The sequence below is a fragment of the Anser anser genome, assembly GCF_964211835.1.
Source record: "Anser anser genome assembly, chromosome: 2".
NCBI classification, from domain to species: Eukaryota; Metazoa; Chordata; class Aves; order Anseriformes; family Anatidae; genus Anser; species Anser anser.
In genome coordinates, this window is record NC_139721.1 from 23,482,249 (window position 1) to 23,506,250 (window position 24,002).

General features: G+C 43.2%; 1 protein-coding gene and 1 long non-coding RNA gene across 4 annotated transcripts in view; one reads left to right on the forward strand and one right to left on the reverse strand.

The window, feature by feature from the left end:
- Positions 1 to 24,002, reverse strand: part of LAPTM4B (lysosomal protein transmembrane 4 beta) — a 60,809-nt gene that overhangs the window by 27,859 nt on the left and 8,948 nt on the right. For all 3 annotated transcript variants that reach the window (XM_083823336.1, XM_083823338.1, XM_083823337.1), the window contains exons 2-4: positions 16,564 to 16,675; positions 9,239 to 9,312; positions 8,483 to 8,605 (exon numbers count right to left, since the gene is read on the reverse strand). In XM_083823336.1, the coding sequence (XP_083679462.1) occupies positions 8,483 to 8,605; positions 9,239 to 9,312; positions 16,564 to 16,675 (309 nt within the window). The remainder of the gene's footprint in view (positions 1 to 8,482; positions 8,606 to 9,238; positions 9,313 to 16,563; positions 16,676 to 24,002) is intronic.
- On the forward strand, positions 4 to 16,554 carry LOC310893869. The gene is made up of 3 exons (XR_014579379.1): positions 4 to 4,723; positions 9,610 to 12,562; positions 13,274 to 16,554. It is a non-coding gene; the product is annotated as an uncharacterized lncRNA (long non-coding RNA).

Here is a 24,002-nt window from a genome sequence, read left to right on the forward strand (position 1 = left end):
GTCATTTAAGATCCATTCAATTAGTGCAGTCTATAATTAATAGCTTAAAAAACTTGCTGTGATCTACTAAATTGGGAGCTCTCTGCACCAACAACCAATTTCAGTAAATTTGTCTGGAACATGTGCTACAAAGGCTCAGCCTGCCAAATGTTCCCCGGAGGGCCGAGGGGATGGCTTTTGCTCTATGTGTGTGGTGGGTTTTCTTTCCCTTTGTGCACACTGGTTTTGTAATGGACACAGATTGACAAGGGGTATCCCTCTGTGGGCTTTGCAGCAGGAAACGTGCCCTCTGGGACAAATGACAGGCAAGTTCTGGTCCTGTGAAATGGTCACTGTCTTACAAGATACAGTACTCTGGCTGTGATTGCCAAAGACTAGTGGCAGCTCCTTCCAAGAGTCAAAGAGGAAAAGTCCAGACAGCACAATCCTTTCACCTAAATATTTGATCAAAAGACATTGGCTGTATTCAAATCCATCTTCTCTTAGCTAAATTTGGATTAGTTCTCCCAGGGGCACTTGTTAGTGCTGCTGTTCCCCAAGGCGTGGGCCGTCCAGGGGAGCAAAGTCATGACGTTAAATCTGAATGTGCTCCAGGCCCTTCTGTTATCTTGTACGTGAAATCGAGGTGACAATGTTCATCTTCTTAGGAGTAGTTATTCAGAACTGTGGGACGCTTCACGATCAGTGGCTGAAAAACAACCTCTAAAAATGTTTTGCTATATCTGGTATCGCTTTAAAAAAAACAAAAACAAAACAAAAAAAACAAACAACAACAAAAAACACCCTTTAAAATGAATTGTTTTGAAACATGGCAGCACAAGGGCTCCTGTTCCAGATGGAAGAAACCATTCTTTGCAGACAGAGCCACTCTTCACACACGATAGCTCCGCTGCAGCAGCAGCAGCTCACTATAACTGCATGCATTAGCTCCTTCCACGCACAGCCCCCTTTTTCCTTACAGGTCTAATTACTTAAGCAGGCCAGCTCTGAATCCCTGTCAGGACAATTAAACGGCCCAAGCTACAACTGTACTCTTGGCAACAATGGTGAAAACCCAGCGTAACCCCTTGATGCCCCTTACACCAGAAGTCAGAGCAGTGCTTCAGGAAATTCTCCTTTTGGACAGCCGCTGGCGACAATCTCTCTTAATGTAGTGCTTCCATGAACTGTTCAGAGTGGTTAACATCAGCTGCAGCTGTAGCCGATGCAGATAACGGTTACATAAGCACATTTTTCACTTCTTGACAGCAATGTTTCTGTTAATGTACTGAATTTCATGGCTGAGGTTTTTATCATGTTATCTTCTTTGTCGAGGCACAGCTTTTGTAGGAAACCAACTTGCTATAATTCAATGAGTTACTTCTTTTTTTCTTTTTCTTTTTTTTTTTTTTTCACACAAGGTTATTGCTAAATATAGTGGATGCGGTCACCCAGAGACCAAGAAAGCAAGAGTGTATGCCAAGAAAAGATGCACTGCAAAGTAAAATCAAACCCCTTATATACAGGACATTTAAGTACTACGACCACAGCCCACCCTACTGCTTGCAGGAGTGAGGCCATAGGCTTGGTTAGAAAGCCCAGTCAGTTAGGGTCAGTCCCAGTAAAACTGCCCAAATAGGTTACCTTTTAGTACTGATCTACCATTAAAAACTATTCAAACTAATTCATGAGTGTAATAGGAACTTCCTAGCTTGGCTTTGGTCTTCATATGCTCTGGTTTTGGGGAACCAGTCGCTAGTCAAAGACTGGACAACTGTATACTGGGGTTTTCATGCCTGTTTTATGCCTGTTTCCAAACATCATTGCAACTGGGATTTGCATGGGGGCAGGGGGAGGGTGGGAAAATGACCAAGGAAGTTCCTGCAACCTTGAAGAGCAGGAACATCTGCTGGAGCCAGGAGCCCTGGCCAAGTCTGGGAGCAGCACATCCCTTACGTCAGCAGTGCTTTAAGTGAAAGGGCCTAATCAGCACTGAAAGCAACAAGCTGGGAGAGTACGTGAGGAGCACATTCTGTGGTTTCTGTCCTCCACGCTCAGGTTTTGGAGTTTCCTTCCTGGGGAGACGTGAGGTGGGAGCAAGCCCCGCGTGGTGGCTGCCCCCACCAAGTGGTGCCTGGTAGATCGTCATGTGCTGTGTGAAAACCAAAGCAGGCCCCTCCTGGGGCTTCCCTGCTTGCTGCGTGGGACAAAAGGCTTCTGGGGCTGCGTGGAAGGCCCAGGGCTGTGGGTCAATGTGGAAGAAGTTCATTTTGTTTGGTAACCAGGCTGGTTGCACCTGCCAGCCAGAAGATATTTAATGCTGGCTTGCCCAGGCTGGCTGACGAGCCGCCTGATCTTGACTCACAACCACAAATCCCTTCGGTGCAGTAGGAAAAACAGTTATGAAACCTTCATTTTGCAGAGAAGCAGGAAAAATTACGGGAAGTGTCTCAGCTGCCCAGTGCAGGTACTGCTGCGGAGCTGGTTTGTGCCAGGAAGGGCTCCTTCATTCCCACCATAACCAAGTGCCAAAAGTGGCTCAGATGAACCAAACACCCATTGTCCTCCGCTGATGCTGCAGTGATGAATTCAAACACTGATGTGACTGTATGAAGTGGGAAAAGACAAATTCTGATCGCGTGCAAGGGGTTTGTCACCCATGGGGAAACCAGGAGCTGGAAGCCTGCCACAGGGATGGTCCTGGGCACCAGGGTCAGGCCAAAGGTTTGGCAAATGCACGGGTGCCATAACTTCTGGGAAAAGCTCAGCGTCAAATGTTGTGCAAGGTCTGATGAAGCTCAGACAGAAATATGGTTGGGTGGGAAAAAATCCAGCCCGTCACTGGAAATGCAGGAGGGATTTTGCAGGAAGATGTTGTGAAATTTCATGCACTGACAAGAAGTACTTGTAGTGGTGTGGCACTGGCATGCTAAAGTCTTAATTAAAGTGTCATTCATAACCTTGTCGTGGATACTGAGTGCACTGCATGCATAATAATATACCCTTAAATTTTCAATTAAAAATAATTACTGCTTATATGTAGCAAAGCTCTATTAGAGACTTCAAAGGAATCTAAATTTTGCATGGCAAGTATATGGTATTGACATTGTACAAATGTACAACAACAGAAAGCCCAAGCCTGAAGCTCCTTCTTGTTCCCTCTTGTACAACCACCCATGCTTTCCTTCCTCTGGGACCACAAAAAATCCACTTCAAATAATGGTGTGGGTTCTCATTCAACAGTTACAATACTCCGAAATTAGATCTTACAGAATTGAAATAAAACAGAAATGAATCTGTAGAATTTTTAAAACCCTGCTAGGAAGTTAATTGTACTTCTTTGGAATTATAAAATGGCATTAAAATGTCAGAAAGAAATTCAATTTTTAAGCTTTAGTTTATAGGAATCAGTTCTTTAGTTCTAATCTTTTACATTCTCTAGACCTCTTTCCTAGGATTGAAAAGCATGACTGGTACAACCTGAGCTGTTAGAGAGCAGCATCACAGCTATTTAATATACTTTGAAATTTTCTTTAGATGACCTGAGAAAGTTCTCTACTTTCATAAAAAAAACAATGTTGCATAACTCAGTTGCAGACTAGCCTGTTCTGCACCTCTGATTCAATTCATTATGTATACTGTTATCAGATGACAGAAGATGAAGTGTTTAATTTTAAGGTTTTAGAAAGCACATACATCAAAGTGCTATTTGGGGTAAAGAAATGAAATGTGTTTTAGGTCAAACTACTTCAGACCTCTACTGCTCCAAGAACCAAGAAGATTTTTTTTATACATGCAACATTTGCTCTATGTGAAGATTTTTTTTTTCCTAGTGACAGCGATAATGACCAAGATGTCCAACATAACCTTCAGAAAGTTTTATGACACGTCATCTCCCTGTGACGTTTCAAATGACAGATTTGTAACATCTACTTATTTTACATGACCCTTTGTGCCGAGATGCTCTTGCAGTGTATGGGATTTAAGGGATAGACCTGTGTGCAGCTGGGTACTAAATGGCAATGCCAAGTTTCCAAAGACACTTAACGACTCTGAAAGAAGCAGTCAGTGTAGGCTGACATTACAAAACGGCTTGTGAACACCATGCTCAGTGTTTTGGAGTTGCAACACTTTTAGCTAGGGTTATACCTATCCTATTGATAGAATCCTATTTGCCTAAAAGTACAGAGAGGGTTTTATAGCAGCTTGCAACTCACCGTTGGTAGACTTAAATCTGGTAGATGTGCACCAAACTGAAGAGATAAAATAATTCCAGGTACTAGCATAGAGAAGTAGAAGTGATTAAAAATATGGGCGGTTGACCTTATGGTAAAAAAATAACATTCTTCTGTGACTGCCAAATATAATCCATTACTTGAAGTATATGCTCTTGCAGATATTCAATAATGAATCTGAAGAATGATTGGGATTTTTCATTTCCCTTATGGAGCTGTGCTCCCTAAAACACCAATCCCCATATTCAAAGCAGTTTTAGAGGCACGAAAACTGAGAATGCCAGGAAGAAACACAATTCACTCCTTTACTTTCTGCCTTGCTTGGCAGGCCCCTGCAAATGGAATGAGGGCAAGATGCCCCTAGGGCTGATTTATAAATCATCAGGAGCAATCACACCTAATTGGCATGACTCATATCTCACCTGTGGGGACATGGGTATTAACTGCAATCTTGTTCTCAATGTGGTGTTTAAGACTACAGACGTATCTACTATGAACATCATTTAAAGGTAAGGGAACACGTCCACGGGTGCAAGCCTGTATAGCAGTACCTGGGCTGTATAGCTGCATTGGTGATATTATTGTTAAAAACTGGAGAAGTTTATTTTTAGTTTCATCTTGTTCTCCGAAATCCTTTACGTTGCAAGAGCATCTCTGAATATCTGATACCAGCAGACATGAATTTCACCCACTGTGTCTGTTTTTTCCTACTTAGAGTGTATTTGCTCTGAACCAAATGTGACAACCTTTTGCCAGAAGATGTGGGCTCCTGTGTGGGGGTCCCAGGGATTCCTGCTGAGCTACTTGTTCTAGGGACCACAGCCCAGACAAGGAAGAGTCAACAGCTTCAAAGCTGTTGTAAAATAGCTTCAAAATGTTGTTGAACAGTTGGCGTTAGTGTACAAAATTCACCTTGGCTGTTGGTAGTTTTTGCCAATCACTAATCTCTGCTGTAAATGATACAATAGAAATTTCTCTTTGTTTCTTACTGAACTTCACCTGGACTAGCTTTTAACTACTCATTATCATTACACCTCTCATCTAATTTAAACAGCCTTTAAACCTAGCTGCTATGCATACAAAAGCCATAATGGTATCACCTCTTGGTCTCCTTCCTTGACAAACTAGGCAGGAAATTTGATTATCTGTCATCATACTACAATTTATCCAGCTTTTATATGATTTACAGAAGAGCTTCTCTGCATGTACTTTGACTTTTAAGTTGGAGACACCAGAAGTAGGTAAACACAACCTATGTGATCAACAGAGAAGGAAAGCCTCCTATCTTACTATTCATTGCTCTATATTCTTCAGCCCGCAAATCTCAAGAATAGTATTTGCAAGCAGGAAAAAAAAAAAGTGGACTCTTGTTTTGTCACTTAGTCCCCCAGGCTGCATTCTAGTTGCAGTTGCCATGGTATAAGCTCATCTGTATTCCTTTTTTTTTTTTTTAATATTTATTCACATTTAGCAATGTAGCACACGTGGCTGAATGAACTCAGCTTCTCAATCAGTGTGGCTCACTCTGAGTAATGGCTCTGTCCATAATGTTATTTACATCTCCATCAGTCTGTGTCAGCCACAGGTTTTACTAGAAGTGATTTTGCTGGGGAAAGCCACAAGTATTGACTCTGGGAAATGCAGAGATCTTCTCACTTTGGGCAATGCAGGGTATAGTCTTTCAGAGGATGGCACAGCAGGACTAGATTAGGCTCCTGCTCTTAACTTTCCTCTAGAGGACTTGGTCCCTTTGGACAGTGACCTAGGGAAGCTCTCCCAAAGCTGACATTACCTTTGTGAATGGCCTCTTGGGCACCACAACCCTCCTCCATCTGCCATCTAACGTGATCTAATGCATTTGTTACATCCTTTATCGATCTAGTGCTTCACTGATGTTCCTGAGTATCGTGCTGCGAAGTCAAATGGCTTACAAAGGTCTACTACGCCCCTGCCCAGCTTTATTGACGAAGTCGGTAATCTTGTCAGTGAAAGAAAATGAGTTTCCCTGCAGGACTGATTTGCTGTGAAACCATGCTGGCAGTCATTAATCATATTTCTCTGTCCTAATCCTTTGTCAATTGACTCTCATCTCAGCATTTCTGCTACTCTGCTTGGTAGCAATGTCAGGCTAATCAGCCTATAATTATCCTGAAAATCCCCCTTGCCCTTCTGAGCACAGACAGTTTAGTGCTCATGAAGCCTTGTGCAATTTCATTACCCACGTAGAAAATGATTTACAACAGCAAGAAAGGATCTGTGCAATCAGACATTTTAACACTCCAGAGTGCACGTTATCTGGGCTTGCTCATTTTAAAACGGTGTGTTCAGAGTGAAAACTCTTTAATGTGTTTCTTGACTGTCAGTGAATAGAAATTACTTCCAAAACCCCAGCTATATAAACATGTTCTACTGCTTGTTTCCAAATGCAGAGCAGAAATAGCTGGTGAACACTTCTTCCTTTTTTTTTTTGCATCAGTATATTTATCACCTCTGCCCAACAAATGGCCTCTCCTTGCATTAGAAATTTTTCTTTTTCATTTCTAATATACTTATAAGTAGTCTTTTGGCCTTTTTGCAGTTATAGATTTTTCTCTGAGGTTGTTAGTTTTGTTTTTTTTTTTTACTTCTGGTAACTTCTAATGAAGGTTTCATTAATTTAAGCTATCCAGAAATAAAACATCTCAACAGCGTGGAAAATTCTTATAAGATTAAATCTCCAGCTTTCTTGAAGTCAGCTCCGTGCCTGAGTGTACGACAGGAAAAGCGTCATGGGAGAAAACCCAAATACACGTGTTCAGCAGGTGGTGGCTACACTGACCAGGAGGGAAAAATGTGTCCTTCTTGGAGTTATTGGTAATGCCTTGGAGTTGCTGTTAGAAATGTAGGTCAAAACAGGAATGTGGATCACAAAGAGTTCTGCTGCACAATTTCCAGTGTCCTCCAGGGTCTGCTCTTTGTATTTTGGCTATGGAAGGGCCAAAGGCAGTGATGTCTTAGCACACATTTTGAGGGAATTGGCCGTCCTTTGCCCTCCTGGTGAGCCGGCTCCAAATGTGGCACCAAGAAGAACAGCAGCTCTTCAGCATGCAGTTCCCAGCCCCAGACTGCTGCTTTCCCCCTCACATTTTCCATCAAGGACCAAGATTAAACAAAACCTGGTTACAACGAGCCCCCTGGGATGGGGAGCGTGAGCTCCAGAGCTGCAGCTGGTCCTCATGCTGCCACAGGAGGGGGGCTGGCACCGACCCACGGTGAGGGGCTGCAGGAAAAGGGTGAAGAGGAGGGCTCCAGCCTTAATTTGTTCTTTTTCACCCTTATCTCTGAGTACCTTTTGAATTGTTCCTCTGCTTCTCTTCCAGTGCAGCACCAGCTGTGACTGTGGGCGGGTGTTAAGTAAGGTGAAGGATAACAGGCCCCTGATGCATCCCAGCTCCCGCTGGCTTGACACATTGCCTCTTCCCAGAGATTTGTGCAGCCACTTATCTGCCTGCTGTTGCTCATTACCTGTTATTTATAATGCCCTAGGTGGTTTTCCATCCACATAACAAAGTTCACAGCCAAACTAATCTGCATTCAAGTTCTCAAGGTGGGTTTTCAGAGACAGCCGCTGTGTTAAGTTGTCCCAGAGCTCTGCAACTCCATCTGAACCCATCCAGACACAGCCCAGGACCCGAGATGAAAGATTTGCTTGTCTTCACTGTAGGTGGTTGCAGTCACATACTTTAGGCTCACACAGTACTGAGTATGGATGTTTGGCCACAGTAGAACCTGTCAAGAAGGGAGCCTCTAATTGTCCCAAAGATGAGACAGATTGATAATATTTTCTAGAAAAAACAAACCTACCTTGAATCTAATTCCTGCCTAAAGAAAGCTGTGTTAAAGCCACCAAATAAATTCAAAGAAGCAACAAAACATCCTTTCTCATAGCATGAGAAATAAGTCACTGGATATGAACGCAGTAACTGAATCCAAAAGCAATCTCTTAGGATCTCTCTCTTGCACTATCATCATCATCCCTAATGAAATGGTGCTGAGAGCTTCCACAGCATCACAAAACTCTAGAACTCCGCATAGATACTGTAATGTAAGTTGGAAATGTAACTTGCAAGGGTGTGGAATACAGATGAGCAAGCTCAAACTGAGCAGACTGTTCAAGGACTGCATACGAAGACAACAGTAAACCATTGGCTAGAAATATGGGACAAACTGGGCACCTTGCATGGTTCTCCCCAAAGCCTCAAAAGGCTTATGAAATTTGGGTGATTTACCAGCTGGCGGAGGTAGTCCTGAATTGTGCTGGGATAGACAAGTACACTGATGGCAACCAACGTGTTGAGAGCAAAGTCAAAGATCTGGTAACAGAAGAAAGGGATGATCCAAGCCGCATGTTGCTAGAAAGGAAATAAAATAAAAACACATCAACCACAAGCTAAAATGGGAGGATATATATCTTTCTGCACTAAAACCTAAGGAATATCTAACAGAATGCAATGTTACATTTCATGAAGCTATAAGAGGAAATAACTTGTAAAATAGGCTAAAAGAAATGTAACATTCAGCCAAAAAGATTGGCCAAACCAGCTTGGCTGCTGAGCTGCTGCAGTATGTGTGGTGCAACCCCCACAGCTCATTATACTGGGACATTTAAAAACCACATGAGACTTTTTTTTTTCCCAGATAAATAGGATTAATATCAGGACAAACCACAGATGTGGGAGGGAATGGGAAAAAAATCCATTAAATTTGGTAAGAACAAGATTCAGTTCTCTGAATTGACAGTTTGCCCAGAGCTTACTCCTATTTGAAAGTGCAGAGAGCAAACACATCTGGGCAGCCTCCAGCACGGGGCTGTGCCATACCACTCATCTAAACAACCAGCTCTGCCACCTCTTTGTTTTGTTTGTTTGTTTTTCTCTCAATTTTCAGCTAAACATGAAATTGTTAGAAAGCAACTTTCTTAATTTTATTTCCACAGAGTTGTATAGTTCACTCGCTTCACATCTTTATGGAATGTAATGAATTACCTTATACGCGCCATACGTAGCCATTGCACAAATCAGAATCATTAGAAGAGAAATTGCTGTGGCAATGCACATATCTGAAAAAGAAACACGTAAGAGTGATTGCAGGAAAAATTCAGAGCTTGGTTCAGTTATTTTGCCATCTGCTTAGTGCTGAGCATCCCAAAGGGCAGGATGGGAAGTGTGGGTGGGTGGGGATGAGCCAGGTGCATCACGCAGCCATTGCTGGAGGAAATCTCTGGCTCCTGTGGGAAATCTCCAAATTATGAGAAGCTAAGACAGAGGTTACACCACTGCACAAGCCTCCGCAGCCCTGATAAGGCTGGGGAGATGCCGTGAATTGTTCCCCCCCCCCCCCTTTTTTTTTTTTGAAGGATTTTCAAATATCCGGGGAAGAATGGCTAGAAGACTATTTTGCCTGTGAGGATGATGTCTGTAGTCAGAAAGTGTCGGTGCTGAAGTCAAAGCGTGACCACTGGAGATAAATCTGAGCTTGCCAGACACATGGAGCTCAGCAGGAGCCGGATGCCTGGCTGTTACCAGCCCCTCGGGTACCTTTACATCCTGTACCCAGTTCTGCCTGTTGCGAGACAGCTTTTGGTATCAGGACCGGCAGCTGAAGGCTATCTGTCTTGTGTGAGTCAGCAGGAACCACTGTCACTTCTTCGCCTGTGGTTGCAGACATGCCTCCCAGACTACAAAAGTTTACAGCCTTGGAAAGGATGTCTGCATTGAACTAGACAGATAAGTTTAAATTAACCTTGGGGAGGTCAGGATCTTCTCATTATTGCCACACCTACTCTGCAACTAACCTAAAGAATGACCAAGCTGCCATGGGTCAGGAGAGGAAAAAAAAAAAAAAAGAGAAAAAGAGAGGAGAGAATGAACACTGTGGCTTGTTTTTGCAGTAACAGCTGCCATGTATCATTGCTCACATCTTTCTAAACACTTCAGAGAAGCAGAAATGCATTTTTAAACACAAAACCAGACAAGGCAAGTAGAGGTATCTTACAACAGAAATAATGTACTCCAAACTTTCATTTCAACCAGGAATACTACAGAGATACACGATTTGTTAATGGAGATGTATGTGTGTCAGGAAAGATAAGGTAGTAAAGGAAGTAAAATATTCTTTACAGTTTTGATTGGGGTATTACAGGACTCCTGTCTTTTTCTTCTATTGCTGCTGAGCTTTCAATTAACTTTTTATTAGATTTAAGAAGTTTCTAAGCCACGGACAGCTGGAAGGAGATCCTGCGGGGAAAAAAATTATGTATGTTTGTTCTTTTCCTATACACCTCCCTAGATATAATCACCGGCCTTAGGATGCCAGAAGTGAGAGGCTGTATTTCTGACCCTGCCCTGACAGTAGGTTTGGGAGCACAACTGAACATTGCAACTATTCTTCAGAGGCTAAGCACAAAGAGGAGAGAGGAGGCAAGGTATTTAGGACATGACTTGTAGAGGTCCCAGCTCTGTGAGTATCCATGAGATACCTGCTGCTCACAGTGCTGTTACCATGTGCGTGGAAACTGCCTGTCTCCGTGAGGTATTTGGGGGACTTGAGACACAGAAATGCTGTGTTCAGGCTGCTCACTGCCTGACTTTGGAGGCGTTTGAAGTGTGGAGATGCCTCCATTTGACCACAGTGTTGACATGACACCTAACTCTAGCACTTTCTGAGGAGCATCCCACAGCAAGGGACAGTCCCTCACCTCCCTGTCTGCATCCAGAAGTGGCCCTGCACAGGTGTCTGGGAGCCTGCAGGAAGCTCCCTGAAGGGGCCTGATCTGGACAGGGACTCCAGTGCAGCAGAAGAGACCCTACTGCAGGCTAATTCCTGATTTAATGGATGGAGCCTCTTTCCTGGGCACTTTTAAACTCTTGTAGTATGACAAGGAGCCCCCATTTCCTTACTCACGGTGCTTCCTACACAAAGCTTCACACATGCTGGCTTGTGGATGCCATGGGGGGACACACAGGCTCCTTGTTTGTAACGCGGGAGGGGATGACGCCTCAGTGCTTCCCAAATCTCGCTTCAACCCAAATTGCTCTTCAGAGGCACCTTCTTCTCCTGATACTCATCTCATACATCCAGCTTGGACAACTGAGCTACGCTACCATGAGCAAACTCCAGCTTTTTAGGAGCTGTAAGGCCTGCGGTGTTCCTGTTGCAGGTGGTCTGGATTCTGTCCTCGAGAGAAAGAATGACCCACAAAATGAACCTGTGCTAATAACAGTTACTGCAGTCTGCTCGTATGCTCTTATTTGTGTGGTTGTTTACTCTGACTGCCCCCCACGCCTCCTGTGAAATCAAAATGATGTTGAGCACTCCCAGTGCAATCAAGGTTATGAAAGAAAGGAGAGATGTGGGAAGGGCCATCTGTAGCCACCAACCTCAATTGAACCTCTTGAAAAAGAGCCTGTTGGATCGACATTTTCATTTTAGCCATCAGTTTGAAGCCACTGCGCGCTTATTTATTCTGCCCATTCATAATCCCAGTCCTTATTCCCGGTCTCAAGGGGAAGCTGCTGTCATTGCAGCTCGCAGCAGACACAGCAGTTAGGGCCTGGCTGTGCTGGTGATCCTGGCAGCTCTGGTTCAGGGCCAGAGCCCAGCGAGCCTGGTCCCTGGTGCCACTCGAGCCGTGCACGGCCGTGCCAAGCCTTCGTTGGCCCAAGCTCATCCTTTCTCATTTAAGGTTTCACTGGGCTTTTTGGGCTGTGTCAGCTTCAATTAATGAGAATGAAACCAGATATGTAGCACACTGAATGAGACGCTAGCAGGGGGGTGTGATTTTTTCCCCAAAACACGCTGTACATCCCGTGGCACTCATGACTAGATGAGCTGTACCTGCACCACTGCAGTGTTCATAAGGCCTGCTGTTCTAGAGGGCTTCTTGAGCTTTCTGTTTGGTTTTAAAGAAATGGAGTTAGATTTTTCTCTCTTGAGCCTTGCGGGGAGACATCTTTCTGCCTGTGATAACTTCTGCTTCCTTCACAGGGAGACAGCAAGGAGCCGCAGCAAGGCCATGACCTCCCATCCTCCAACTCCTCCCCTGCCCACCCTGGAGGAGCCAAGAAGATGCTGAGCAGCAGCCTACAATCCCCAGGCAGTTATGTCTACCCTCCCAGCCTTATTTATCTGGCAGCCTGGCCCTGTTACAGCCCGCTGAGGATTACTGCCTCTCTGCCTCCTCCAGCCTCCCTGGGGGAGCTCTGTGCCCCTGCTCCCAGCATCGCCCCTGGGGCCCAACCCCTGCATCAGTGGCATTTTCTGTCCAGCAAAAGAAGAAGGCCAGTAAGAAGGAAAGAGAGAAGAAAAGAGTGAGCTTTCTGCATCTTTGAGTCCAGCTCGTTTACTCCAAATGTTAAGATGTAGCCCCAAATACTGGGGCAGGGGTCTATTTTTTTCCCCTCTCTGTGACATGGGGTTCATGCTACACCAGTGATGTTGATGCAGAGGGGCAGGGAGGGTACCTGCTCCCTGGTACCCCCCAGTGGAAGTCCAAGCCTGCTATTTATAGGTTTCCTTATAAAAATACATCTATTTTAATTATTGTTTTTTTTGTGCCCTGGGGTGCATGTCACGTTCTGCAAGGAGACCATCCCACCAGCCTGCCCACTCTTCCAACCCTGTACAGAAACCCCTCGCCCCGTCTGCACATCCCTGGGCAAGAACACCAGCTGATTTTGGACTGATTTGCTGACACTGGTGTCAAAGTTCCCATGGGTTCCCACAGGGCATAGGCAGGATTTCAGTCCTGGCTGTCATATGGGTTAGGAAGGATCACACACACCTGTTACCATGAGGGCAGTAAATGAGAACAAGCAACACTCCTTGATCATTTGGGCTTTAACACATCAGGATCATAGCCTGCACACCTGAAGAAATTGAGCAGGAGTTTCAGGTGAAACCCTCTGGGAAGCCAGAGTGACTTCCAGGGCTTTTCCATCTCCCATACAGGGATCATCATGCTTTTACCAGCAAAAGCATCGCATAAGGCAGCTCACATGTTTCTTTCTTGTTTTTCCCAGTCTGACTTCTAGTTCATAAACTCCCCCAGGCCCTGAGGAAATAATGGAAAGAAAGATGAGGCTGAAAGGGCTCAGCTGAGCATCCAGCAGAGAAGAAGAGGAAGCCCAGAGCACTGCCGGTTCCCAGATGCACACCTCGGGGCGGCAGCCAAGCCACATGCCCCTGCCACCCAGCACATCTATCTGCCACAAGGCAAGACCTGGCAGATGCTTTTTCACCAATTGTTTCCCTTTCCAGAATAGAAAGAAAAAGCTCTGCCCTACAGCTTTTTCCAAGTGCACAGGTAGATATTTCCTCTGCTTAATCGACCACTTGGTGCAGAGCCTCTGGCAATGCCCTGGGGACCATGCTCCAGCCTAAATCCTGAAGTTAAGGGTACGTAGCCATTTGCATAAGAACTGGTGCTGCACTGGCATTTTCAAACGTTTCACAGTTGACTGGCTCTGGCTCTAAGTGTGACAGACAACTGTGACACTGCTGGAATAGAAAACTGAAAATTGTCCATAAACCAGGCCTTAGTACAGTCGTAAAGAAATATGAATACAAATATGAGGGGAATTTCTTGGGAGCCAAGGGAAAATCTGACACCAACATCAGGTGAGCCTTACCTCCACTACTATGACTCAGCTGAAAAGTTTGTTTCCAGCTAATATTTGCAGAGGTTTGACCAAGTCTATTTGAGGAGTGAGGGAAAAGGAGTGACAATTTTACATGCAAAATCTGGTTGATGTTTTTTTTTTTTTTTTTTGGATTGCTATGGATAAGGGTAACCAAAGTAGCAGAGAATAAAAGTTACTAATACTTCCATCATTATTTGTCAGTACAAGCACAGACCCACAGAATGGTTTGGGCTGGAAGGGACCTTAAAGCCCACCCAGTTCCACCCCCTGCCATGGGCAGGGACACCTCCCACCAGCCCAGGTTGCCCAAAGCCCCATCCAGCCTGGCCTTGAGCACCTCCAGGGATGGGGCATCCACAGCTTCTCTGGGCAGCCTGTGCCAGGGCCTCACCACCCTCTGAGTGAAGAATTTCTCCTAAGGCCTAATCTAACCCTACCCTCTTTTAGTTTAAAGCCATTCCCCCTTCCCCTATCACTACACCCCCTATAGGAGTCCCTCCCCAGCTTTCCTGTAGCCCCCTTTAGGTACTGGAAGGCCGCTGTAAGGTCTGCCCGGGGCCTTCTCTTCTCCGGGCTGAACAACCCCAACTCCCTTAGCCTGTGTTCATACGAGAGGTGCTCCAGCCCTCTGAGTCTCTTCATGGCCTCCTCTGGACCCACTCTAACAGGCCCATGTCCTTGTGCTGGGGGCCCCAGAGCTGAACGCAGGCTCCAGGTGGGGTCTCATGAGAGCAGAGCAGAGGGGGACAGTCACCTCCCTCACCCTGCTGGCCACTCCTCTGTTGGTGCAGCCCAGGACATGGTTGGCCTTCTGGGCTACAAGTACAGGTAACAACTTTGGGACCTTCATTAGTGTGAAAGTCAATGTATCTTACTGTATTTTGTACTCATGGTTTCACATCTAAGAATTTCAGCACACATATCTAACCTAGGAAATATATACTCAAAAACAGGCAAACAAAACTGGGACAAGGGAAGAACATGTGAAAGTTTGTTTGATGTTTTACTTCACAAGAAAGTGTTTCCTCTGATTTGAACAGATATAGTTATATTGAAAAAAAAAAAAAAAGAAACAAATTTTCCCTCATGCTGGCTATTTCCAGTGACTATAAAAGCCAGCAGCCTGATTCAGCTGCCTTACTTGGTAAGGCATTAAGCTAGAGGGAGTCAAAGAATAAAAGGAGACCTTAATTCACATGTTCGTTCATAATTTAACTGCCTGAGAAACGTTCCCTCTACCAAATGGAAATGAGGTTGCCTGGCCCACAAGCCATCCTTTTACAGCCTTTCAGGGCTCACTTCAGAAACCTGAATAAAAAATACAGAAAATACAATTTTCAAGTGTAGATGGAAATCCCCAATGTACTTGATCTGACAGCTATTGCATTACAAAACAGAATTACTATTTTAAAGCCTTGGGCACTGGCAGGCCTCTGATGTCGGCTATATAAAACCACACTGACAGACAGTCATTACCAAGGTTAATCTCTGAGAATTAGGACACGGCAGTCAGTTTTAATATGTCGGAATCAGCTAGGAGCCCATCTGTATGTATGACGGTCCCTACTTCCTTAAATCCAGTTATATAAAAAGATTTTTAGTCCAAAGGTGTTGGTGCTTTGTCAGTGAAGACACAATAAAGTAGCAATTGCCCCCTGTTATTAAATGTAAGCCTTCGAGGCATATCTGCACTAAAGAACTTGTGGAAATAAGCATCCCTTAACAAATAACCCAGCAGCTCTGACACACCATGGTCATAATTATTTTTCTCATGTGTGGAGCTATTCCTTTTCCTGCTGATATTTTTATTGGCTTCAGCGGGGATGAGTTGGAACCTTTTGCTGTAGATGTGTGGCTCTGAGCAGCAAGGCACCAGTGGGACTGATGGGAGCCCTTATTTCAGATTGCAGTGGGAAATGTTGAACATAGCAATCTTGTGAGCAGAAAAACAAATACGTAGACATTTTTTATCAAAAACACATACAAGGGAAAATCTTCTAGGTACTGCTTAAACAGTTAAAACAAACAAGAGACCAAACACCACCAAATCATTGCCCTGAAAATAAAACTGCCATGGAAGAAAGAAGCATTTGCAAAGGGCAGGAGGTTTTTGTAGGAGAAATAAATGGCATTGAAGATTACTATGGCCTTCCGTGAGAAATAACAGCCCTGTGTTATCTCTATACATCTATGACTGTACAGTTAATACTTACATTTGCATCTGTCACTACAGGTTGGGGCAAGTCATGCCATGTGCACGTGGGGGTGTAAATGAATGACCATATTTAGATGGTTATTCAGATGGTTATAGAAATAGCAGCACATAGTCTTACGTGTGTGCAGCCACCGCAGGGCATGGTGCTCAGAGGCCCAGCGTTCCCTGAATTTTCTAACCCCCCTGGGGCTCTCAGCATTGTGCTGGGGAATAATATCTGCACGTCTGGGGGCTGGCTGTGCTCTGTCAAGCCAGGAAACAGCACAGGGAACAGGTAAGGCTAGTAGTGGGCAGCCAGATTGAACTGTGCCACAAATACATCTTTCACAATAAAAATGCATCTGTAAGGTACCAAGAGGAAGAAATAATTAACGGTCAATAATTACTGAAACAATAGGACAGCTACTTAAATGCTGGAGCAATAGATGTTAGTGCTTAGACAGCCTGTACTTACTGGCATCATCCATAAATTCAAATTCACCCCCTAATTCGGCACTGGTGAGGTGGTACTGGTCAGGGTCGGTCAGGGCGCTCAGCAGAATCAGCAGTACCACCGAGTTGATGATCTATGGAGAAGAAGGGAGAAGGGTCAGGCTGTGAAAGCAATCCATAATGAAACTCTGGGCAGGACGTCCCACCACAGGCTCTGCTGCCGACTGAGGCACTGGCTGTTTTCCAGCTGCAAAACTGTAGCATTTCACTAACACCAGAATTAGTTCCTCTAGGTTTGTGTGGGCAGGATATATTTCTTTCCCAAGTGGCAGGAAAATTAAACAAAATGTTCGTCATTCCTTTTCCTTCAGACTCTCTCCCACAACATCAGACAAGTTATCTCTGTTCTTTCAGATTACAGAACATGTTAACACAGCCATTTTTTTTTTCTGTCAAAAAACTCCAAATCAATTAAAAACAGTAACTTTGTGATTACTACAAATGAGCGCTGCAGTGAAAGTTTACTAGCAGGGCAGAGCTGGAATTGGTGATGTGCCCCATTAAAGTGCTAGATGATCAAAGAAGGGCTTATTTGCTGGAAGAGGCTGCATTTGAGAAGAGGCTGTGAATAATGAGCAGGTTCACATGAGCTGCTAAATCAGGAGGCTTTGGGGGGACAGGAGTAGGTGGCACCATGAGCCCAATGCCTGACGAACACATTTTGTGGCACGTGGCATGGGGAGAAGTTCACACCCAGTAAGACTTGCTCTATGAAGCTCAGTAAGTGAATTAAACGCAAGAACATAAGATTGACTGAGAAATTCTGTAGAAACAGATTGTCAGGTATGAGTGGAATGCAGAGGTAGGGAAGAGCTGTACTTTGAAACAAATCCGAACAAAATACTTATAGCTCTTTGAAGTGATGAGGAGACTAATTGCAGGGAAGAAGATTGCTCAGCATGAAATAACACTGTCTGGCTAAAAGATTATTATACAGAAGTAAGAAGATAACTGATCAACAGGAAAAAATGAAGAAAAGAATGCTGATTATAGAATATGCTGGGAAAGATGGATTTGTATTGCTCTGGTTCGCACTTTGAAGTCATCTCAATTTGATCACAGGTTAGTAACAGCAATAAAAAGGTGTAGAACGAGCTATAATAAGATATGAACAGGCTAGAGAATTTCTTGGGTAAGCTACATGCTTTTTGATGGGCAAATTCTGCTGTGTTTAGCTGACATCAGATTTGTTAACAATGTTCTTTGAAAAATTGTTAAGAATAGATTGAGTTCACAAGACAGGGAAAGAACACATCCAGTTTATACCTTCACAAAGCAGAAAGGCCATAAAAAGAATTTCTGACTAGACTGTGCAATTTGAGAATAAAATAAACCCAGGAACAGACAATCAAGTGGTCTCCTTGTTGGCACTTAAAATTTGTACGGTCATAAGCAACAACCTCCATGGGTTTCTCAAGGACAAGCCACATTATCTCATCCTACTCACCTTCTCTGACAGGTAAAATAGGCTTTGTGAGCAGGGGAAAAGGAGTAGATAACTTTTTGCATCTTAGCAGGCCTCTTGACATACTGAGAGTCTTGGTAGTGAGCAAGAAAAACCTGGTCTGGTTGAAGGTGCAGGAAGGTGAGCGCGCATCCAGCTGCATGGCTGGAATGAAAAATAGCTCTCAAGGATTCACAGAAGACATATTGGTTAGGGGTTCTCCAGTATTGTTCAAATGGTATTTCAAGTAACTTGTGAATTGTGTCTTTCTTCCATTTCAGCCAATGCCAAGATGTGAGGACACTGACCAACTATGGCAGAAGTCAGACAAATAGAGAGTAGCGCACCTCATTTGTGACAAACACCTACAGAAGACCAAGAGTAGAGATAACTGAGCAGGCAACAGTTCCTCAGAAAGGAGTCCTGGGAGTTACAGTGAATAAACTGAAAATGATTCAGCACTGTCCCATACCTGCTGCAGGATCCTGGGTATTAGATGCAAATTGACCTCCCACATGCCCTCCACAGGGGCTCTGCAGGAAGGGTGCAGTTCAAAGCCCTTCAAAAACATACCAAGAAAAACCCTGTGGAGGATCCTACAGCAGAACAGAGGGTGATCAGACATCCAGAATGTGTGACTGACAGTGGAAAAGCTGGGATTGCTTAGTCTAGTGAAGAGAAGGTGGAGGGAGATACTCTCAGCCTTTCATATGCAGAATATGAAAGGCAAGGAAAAGGAGGCAATAAAATCCTTCAGATCCACTGGGAGATGAGTAAAGTAACAAATTTAAATTACAGGAAAAGGGAATTTAGGTTATGCAACTTGCTGAACAATAGAGGAGATTGTCTAGAAGGGTTTAGGAATCTTCATTACTGCATTTTTTTCACAGAGCAGTTAGGTAGTTTTGTGTTGGGAATGCTGTTGCCATAGTTTTGGCTTGTCTTTCAAGTCTCGGCTTGGCTTCCAAGGCAGATCACATGACCATCAGGATTCAAAGTAATATTCTATAAATCCTCTCAGTTTTTAACATTATATATAACTTTATGTTTCAATCCAGTTATTGCTTTAAACTCTTCTGTGGAAAGCTTGAGGGCAGCTATCAGCAATAAATAAATAAGTGTTACTTACGGAGAGTACTCAAAATAATCAAGCAATCGGAAACTATAAATGCATACTGTTGCTATTTTAAAGGCATGCCAGTTTAATCTTTTGTACAGATATAGATAGGAAGATTCATAAAATACTGACCTAGGCACTCTACTTTCTCCATATGGGTATGTTCAGATTCATATTACATGTTGGTCAGCATAGTCTGTAAGTCTGTGTATAAAGACACAGGATGTGTTTGTCTGATCTAAAGCCTAGTGCAGTCAGTGGGCATCTCTCCAAGGCTCTTTAGTACATCACTTTCCTGACCTACCAGGTTTTTGTCTTGAGATCCTCATAACGATCTCCGAGCCCCTTCCAAATGTGCTGTTAGCAATGAAAAGTAAAAAAAAAAAAAAAATACACCAACTGTTTATTTGCTCAACCTTTCTCTCAAGAGAAGATATGTATGCACAGTTGGGTGCCTTGTTAGGGTTTTTCTTTTGTTTCAGCTGTGAAGCAACCATTGAATTTTGAATAATGCTTTAATGCATAAATTTAATGTGCCTAAAAACTTACTGATGTAGCATCTTCTAAGGACACATCATCAAGGAAAAGAGCATAAAGTGAATCCCTGTTGACATATGCAGTTTTTATAAGAGTTGAAATATCTGTTTGAGGAAAAGCAAAGGTTGTTTTACTGCTCTCTCAATAGAGCCAAGATTTCTTTGAAATTTTTTTACATTCCTTCAACAACAAATGATGTAACAACAAATTAACAATGCTTAGAAAACATTTTAATTATGCAATGTTTCAGTCAGCAACTAAACGCTGTGCCTCCTTGATGAAACATCATCCTCCTTTTGTGGATTGAGAAACAGAAACATGTTCATGATCATGCAGCAGGGTGGTTGGTGTTAAGTGGTGAGCATAAAATTCAAGAGTTCCCACTATCAAGTCAGAGCTATGACCACGAGGTCCTGCTGCTGGTTATGGCCATAGTTCTACACAGAGTTATAGGAGAGGAACCCCTGAGGCATCAACAGGCCCCAGCTGGGACCTGCCCCCATGCCTGCCCGTGACCCAGGACCCCATTTCAGCTCAGCCCAGGACTGTCAGTCCCTGCCTAAGAAACACCACAGGAGAGCTGTTTTCTAGCCTTGCTGCCGTAGTGAACCCCTTCCAAAGTATGATGGAGCTTGTCTCCAGCTGTGTTCCTGGTTTCATCCTCTTTTGCTCCTGGTTGGGCTCCCTGGATGGCCACTAGCCCTGGTTCATCACTGGCTGCTGTGGGGGCTGTTGATGGACCCTGTTACCAGCCTCCAGCTCTGTCCCAGGCTCAGCCCCTGCAGGATGGCACCTGGGGCGTTCTAACAAGAGACTCGATAAAGTTCTCACAGAAAGTCCTAGAAATGTCCAACTGTCCTCCTATCCTGTAGTAGAAATAAAATAATAATTAATAAATCCCCAAATCTTGCTGCTCTGGCAAACAGGTGAAATACACCCCCCTTCTCCTCAATGTAGGGAAATAAAAATACTCTGCTTTGTAGAGACCCCAGCATACGTAACGAAAGCAGGACATGTTCTAGAGGAGATATGGAGTCCAAATATTGGAGCATTGCTTGGATTTTTCTAACTAAACATGATTTCAAATACGAGTGGAAGATTTTAAATAGCAACAACTGTGTGAGAGAACATGTACACATGGAGCAGGGAGCAAGGCAACAGGTGCTGAGAGCAGGACCGGCACCAACAGCCACGGTTACTGCTCCCATCTGTACAGGGATAAGGAACCAGCCACTTGTGTACGGTGTGAGGCAGCTCTGCTAGAAGGAACATGCAATGTTTTAGGAAGAAAGGAAGCAACTTCATGTTTACCACAGACAGCATTCAGAGTTTAGAAACTATATAATGTGCTACACTTTGAGACCCCCGCCATCAGTGAGTTAGTTGTCTTCTCTTCCACACCATTTGCTCCAGAGATGAGCAGTGACCCACAGAGATAAAATGCAGAGGAGAGAGAGCAGGTATATCACTGAGCATCAGCACTGTATCAACAGGTGATAAGAAAATGAATACTGCTTTAATTTCAGACCCTTCACAGAGCTGCAGGGTGCATGGTATCTATCCCAGCTTACCTAAAATTAAAATAGCTCCAGTAGCTCCAAAGAGCATGCCATTAATACAGATCTTTTGCTGATACTTAACTGAAGCAAAGGGAACAATATTCAAGCTAGTGACTTACACAGATGCCTGTAAATATTAAAAGAATTGTCAGGAGTGACAATAATGAAATTTCTCCACGCCGTCCTCCAGCTTACAGTCAGGAGTTGAAATAAAATTGCTCTGATAAAAGAGTTTAGAAGAGGAGATATAAAGTTTACTTTAAATTGGCACATTGCATTAAAAATACACTGATTTTTATTGAACCCCACAGGGTCAGCTCTACAAATATTCTCGACTTCTCCCAAGACTTCCTGATGCAGTGAAGAGAGTTCCTTATGTTTACGGGAAAAAGTAAGAAGAAAGCTTGCTTTATTTATATTGAGAATTCAATTTAACTGAATCCATGCGCATAAAGTTCTTCACACTGTGCTGTGAAAGATACCCATAGGCTGTTAATTTTGAGTTTTTTCGCAGCCTCACTGAGCTCCAGAGGAGCCAGGGCAGCACATTCCCTGCACCTCTGCCATGGTGGAGCACCATCACCCTGTCTGGGGGCCCTACAGCTCCAGAGAGGCTGTAACGGCAGTGAACACCACTCTAATACATAGGGACAAGAACATATGTTTAGATAAGGGAATAAAAACACAAGTCTGCAAAGCTAACCTTTGTTTTTATGATGTAGAAAATAACAAAAAGTTGGATGGACTAAAGGACTATGACCAGTGGGCCATCTGAAGGGCATTGCTAACCAAGACTTCAAAATACAGTTCTAGTGTACTTTTAAAAACACATGAAACTGGTAGATTTAGTTAGTTGCTCTCTACAGAAGTATTATTGAAGCAAGTCACTGATTACATTGATTTCACTAGTAAGAAATTATAAATGTTTTTAATAAAACTGAAGGTAGTCTGAAGCAAAACTCATTATCTATGAGTTTTTAGTTTTATTTTAGTTTTTATTTTTTAATGAGTTTTTTTACCTATTATTAGTGCTCATTATCTAGAGAAAAACAAAAACAAAACAGAAACAGAAACAAAAACAGAACCAGAAGCAACATTTTTGCTCCTTCAAACTAAACTAAAAACAGTTCTGTAAATATTTTATAATACTTGGATACTTGAAGTCGGTATTACCATCAGAGAAAGTTAGAATGTATGGAAAATGTCTAGGTAAGGTAACTCAAATAGCAGTAATTCTCTTTATCTACCTTTACCATCCCATTGGGCATATTCTTTGCATTTTTGTTGCATTTTTCTTTTAGCATAAAAGACGTTGCCAAGGAAAAGTTTTGTTTATCAAGAGAACACAAGAATTCTACAAAAGAAAAAAAATTAAAGTTCATGATATAACTTAACAGTTCAGGGTAGATTCGTGCCATCTGGGGCTCCTTTCACAAATTTCTTTTTTAGCACTGATAATGAGTTAAGAAGGTTTATGATCTATAGTGCCTTACAGGCAGAATTTTCTATCTGTTTATATCCTCTCCCTGCTAGGCAAAGTTTATGTTTTTCTTTTCTGAATTCTGATTAAAGAGGAAAAAAGGAGGCAATTTTAGAAATTAGGTTTTTACAGCTGTTTGACTGTGGAAAGCAGGCAAATGACGTGAGAAGACAAGAAGTGTGTTGGTATGTGCCCAAGTTTCATTACAGATCTCATGGCAGCGATTCAATCGTCTTCCCCCTCAGGGCACAGAGAAGCCAGGAGCTACGTCTGAGCACACGTCATGCGGTGGCCTGAACTCCTAGGAGAGGAAGGAGCAGGACAGTTCTGGCTGTCTGAGCAGATACTTCTCGCTCTTTTTTCCACTCTGTAAGCCTTCTGCTTCATGCTATTTAAAATGTATGTACTCTCCAGTGATGTGGCTAGGGACAAGCTGCAAGTGATGCATGAAATAATGAATGGTTCAAGGAAGGAAACCCAGTCACACTTGGCTAGCTTTTCACCCCACAAAAGAGTAACAGCCTGAAGGGAAACAGAAAGATGGCCAAGTGAAGTTGGGTTAAAGGGAAATTCTTCATCCTTTTCACAAGTGATATCCATTCATAGACATTATTACTGAAGGTGTAACGAGGAATACAGAAAGGTTGAGATGTTTATTCAGGAAATGCACATGCTCAGTCCTATTTCCAGGCATCTTAAAAAACAAAATATAAGCCCTCATGCTTCAGGTTATTGCCCTAACTTAAAACAGTAGGAGAATAAATGAAAATGTCTTCCCTGCACAAGACATTCTTTCTAACTTCCCTGTGTGGTTTCTTAAAGCACATGTTTCTGGCTGCTACCTGAAACACTGCACTGGAATAGGGAGAACATTAGTCAAACCAGAAGTATCAATTAAGTTGTTCTTCAATATGGAAAAGACAGCATAGAGTCTGCAATTCTTTTTGCTTGTTTTTTCTTATTACTCATGAGAATTCAAAGAATGATCCAGGAAGGCTCAGACTAGCATAATATAGATTGCCCATTATAGACAGCATATAATAGAAAGCTGCATAAAATATTTTAATCAGACTTTATATGCAATCTCAACTTTGATTATTATAATGACACTAAGCATTGAACTTTAAAGTCTATGCTGATTAAATTGATATAGGAAGTCCAGCATGATTTATCAGCACCCTTCTATACAAATGACTCAACTACTGCTGGCTGCCAGCCTTTAAACAGTCCTAAAACCCAAACCACCAGAGGCCTGTCACTAATG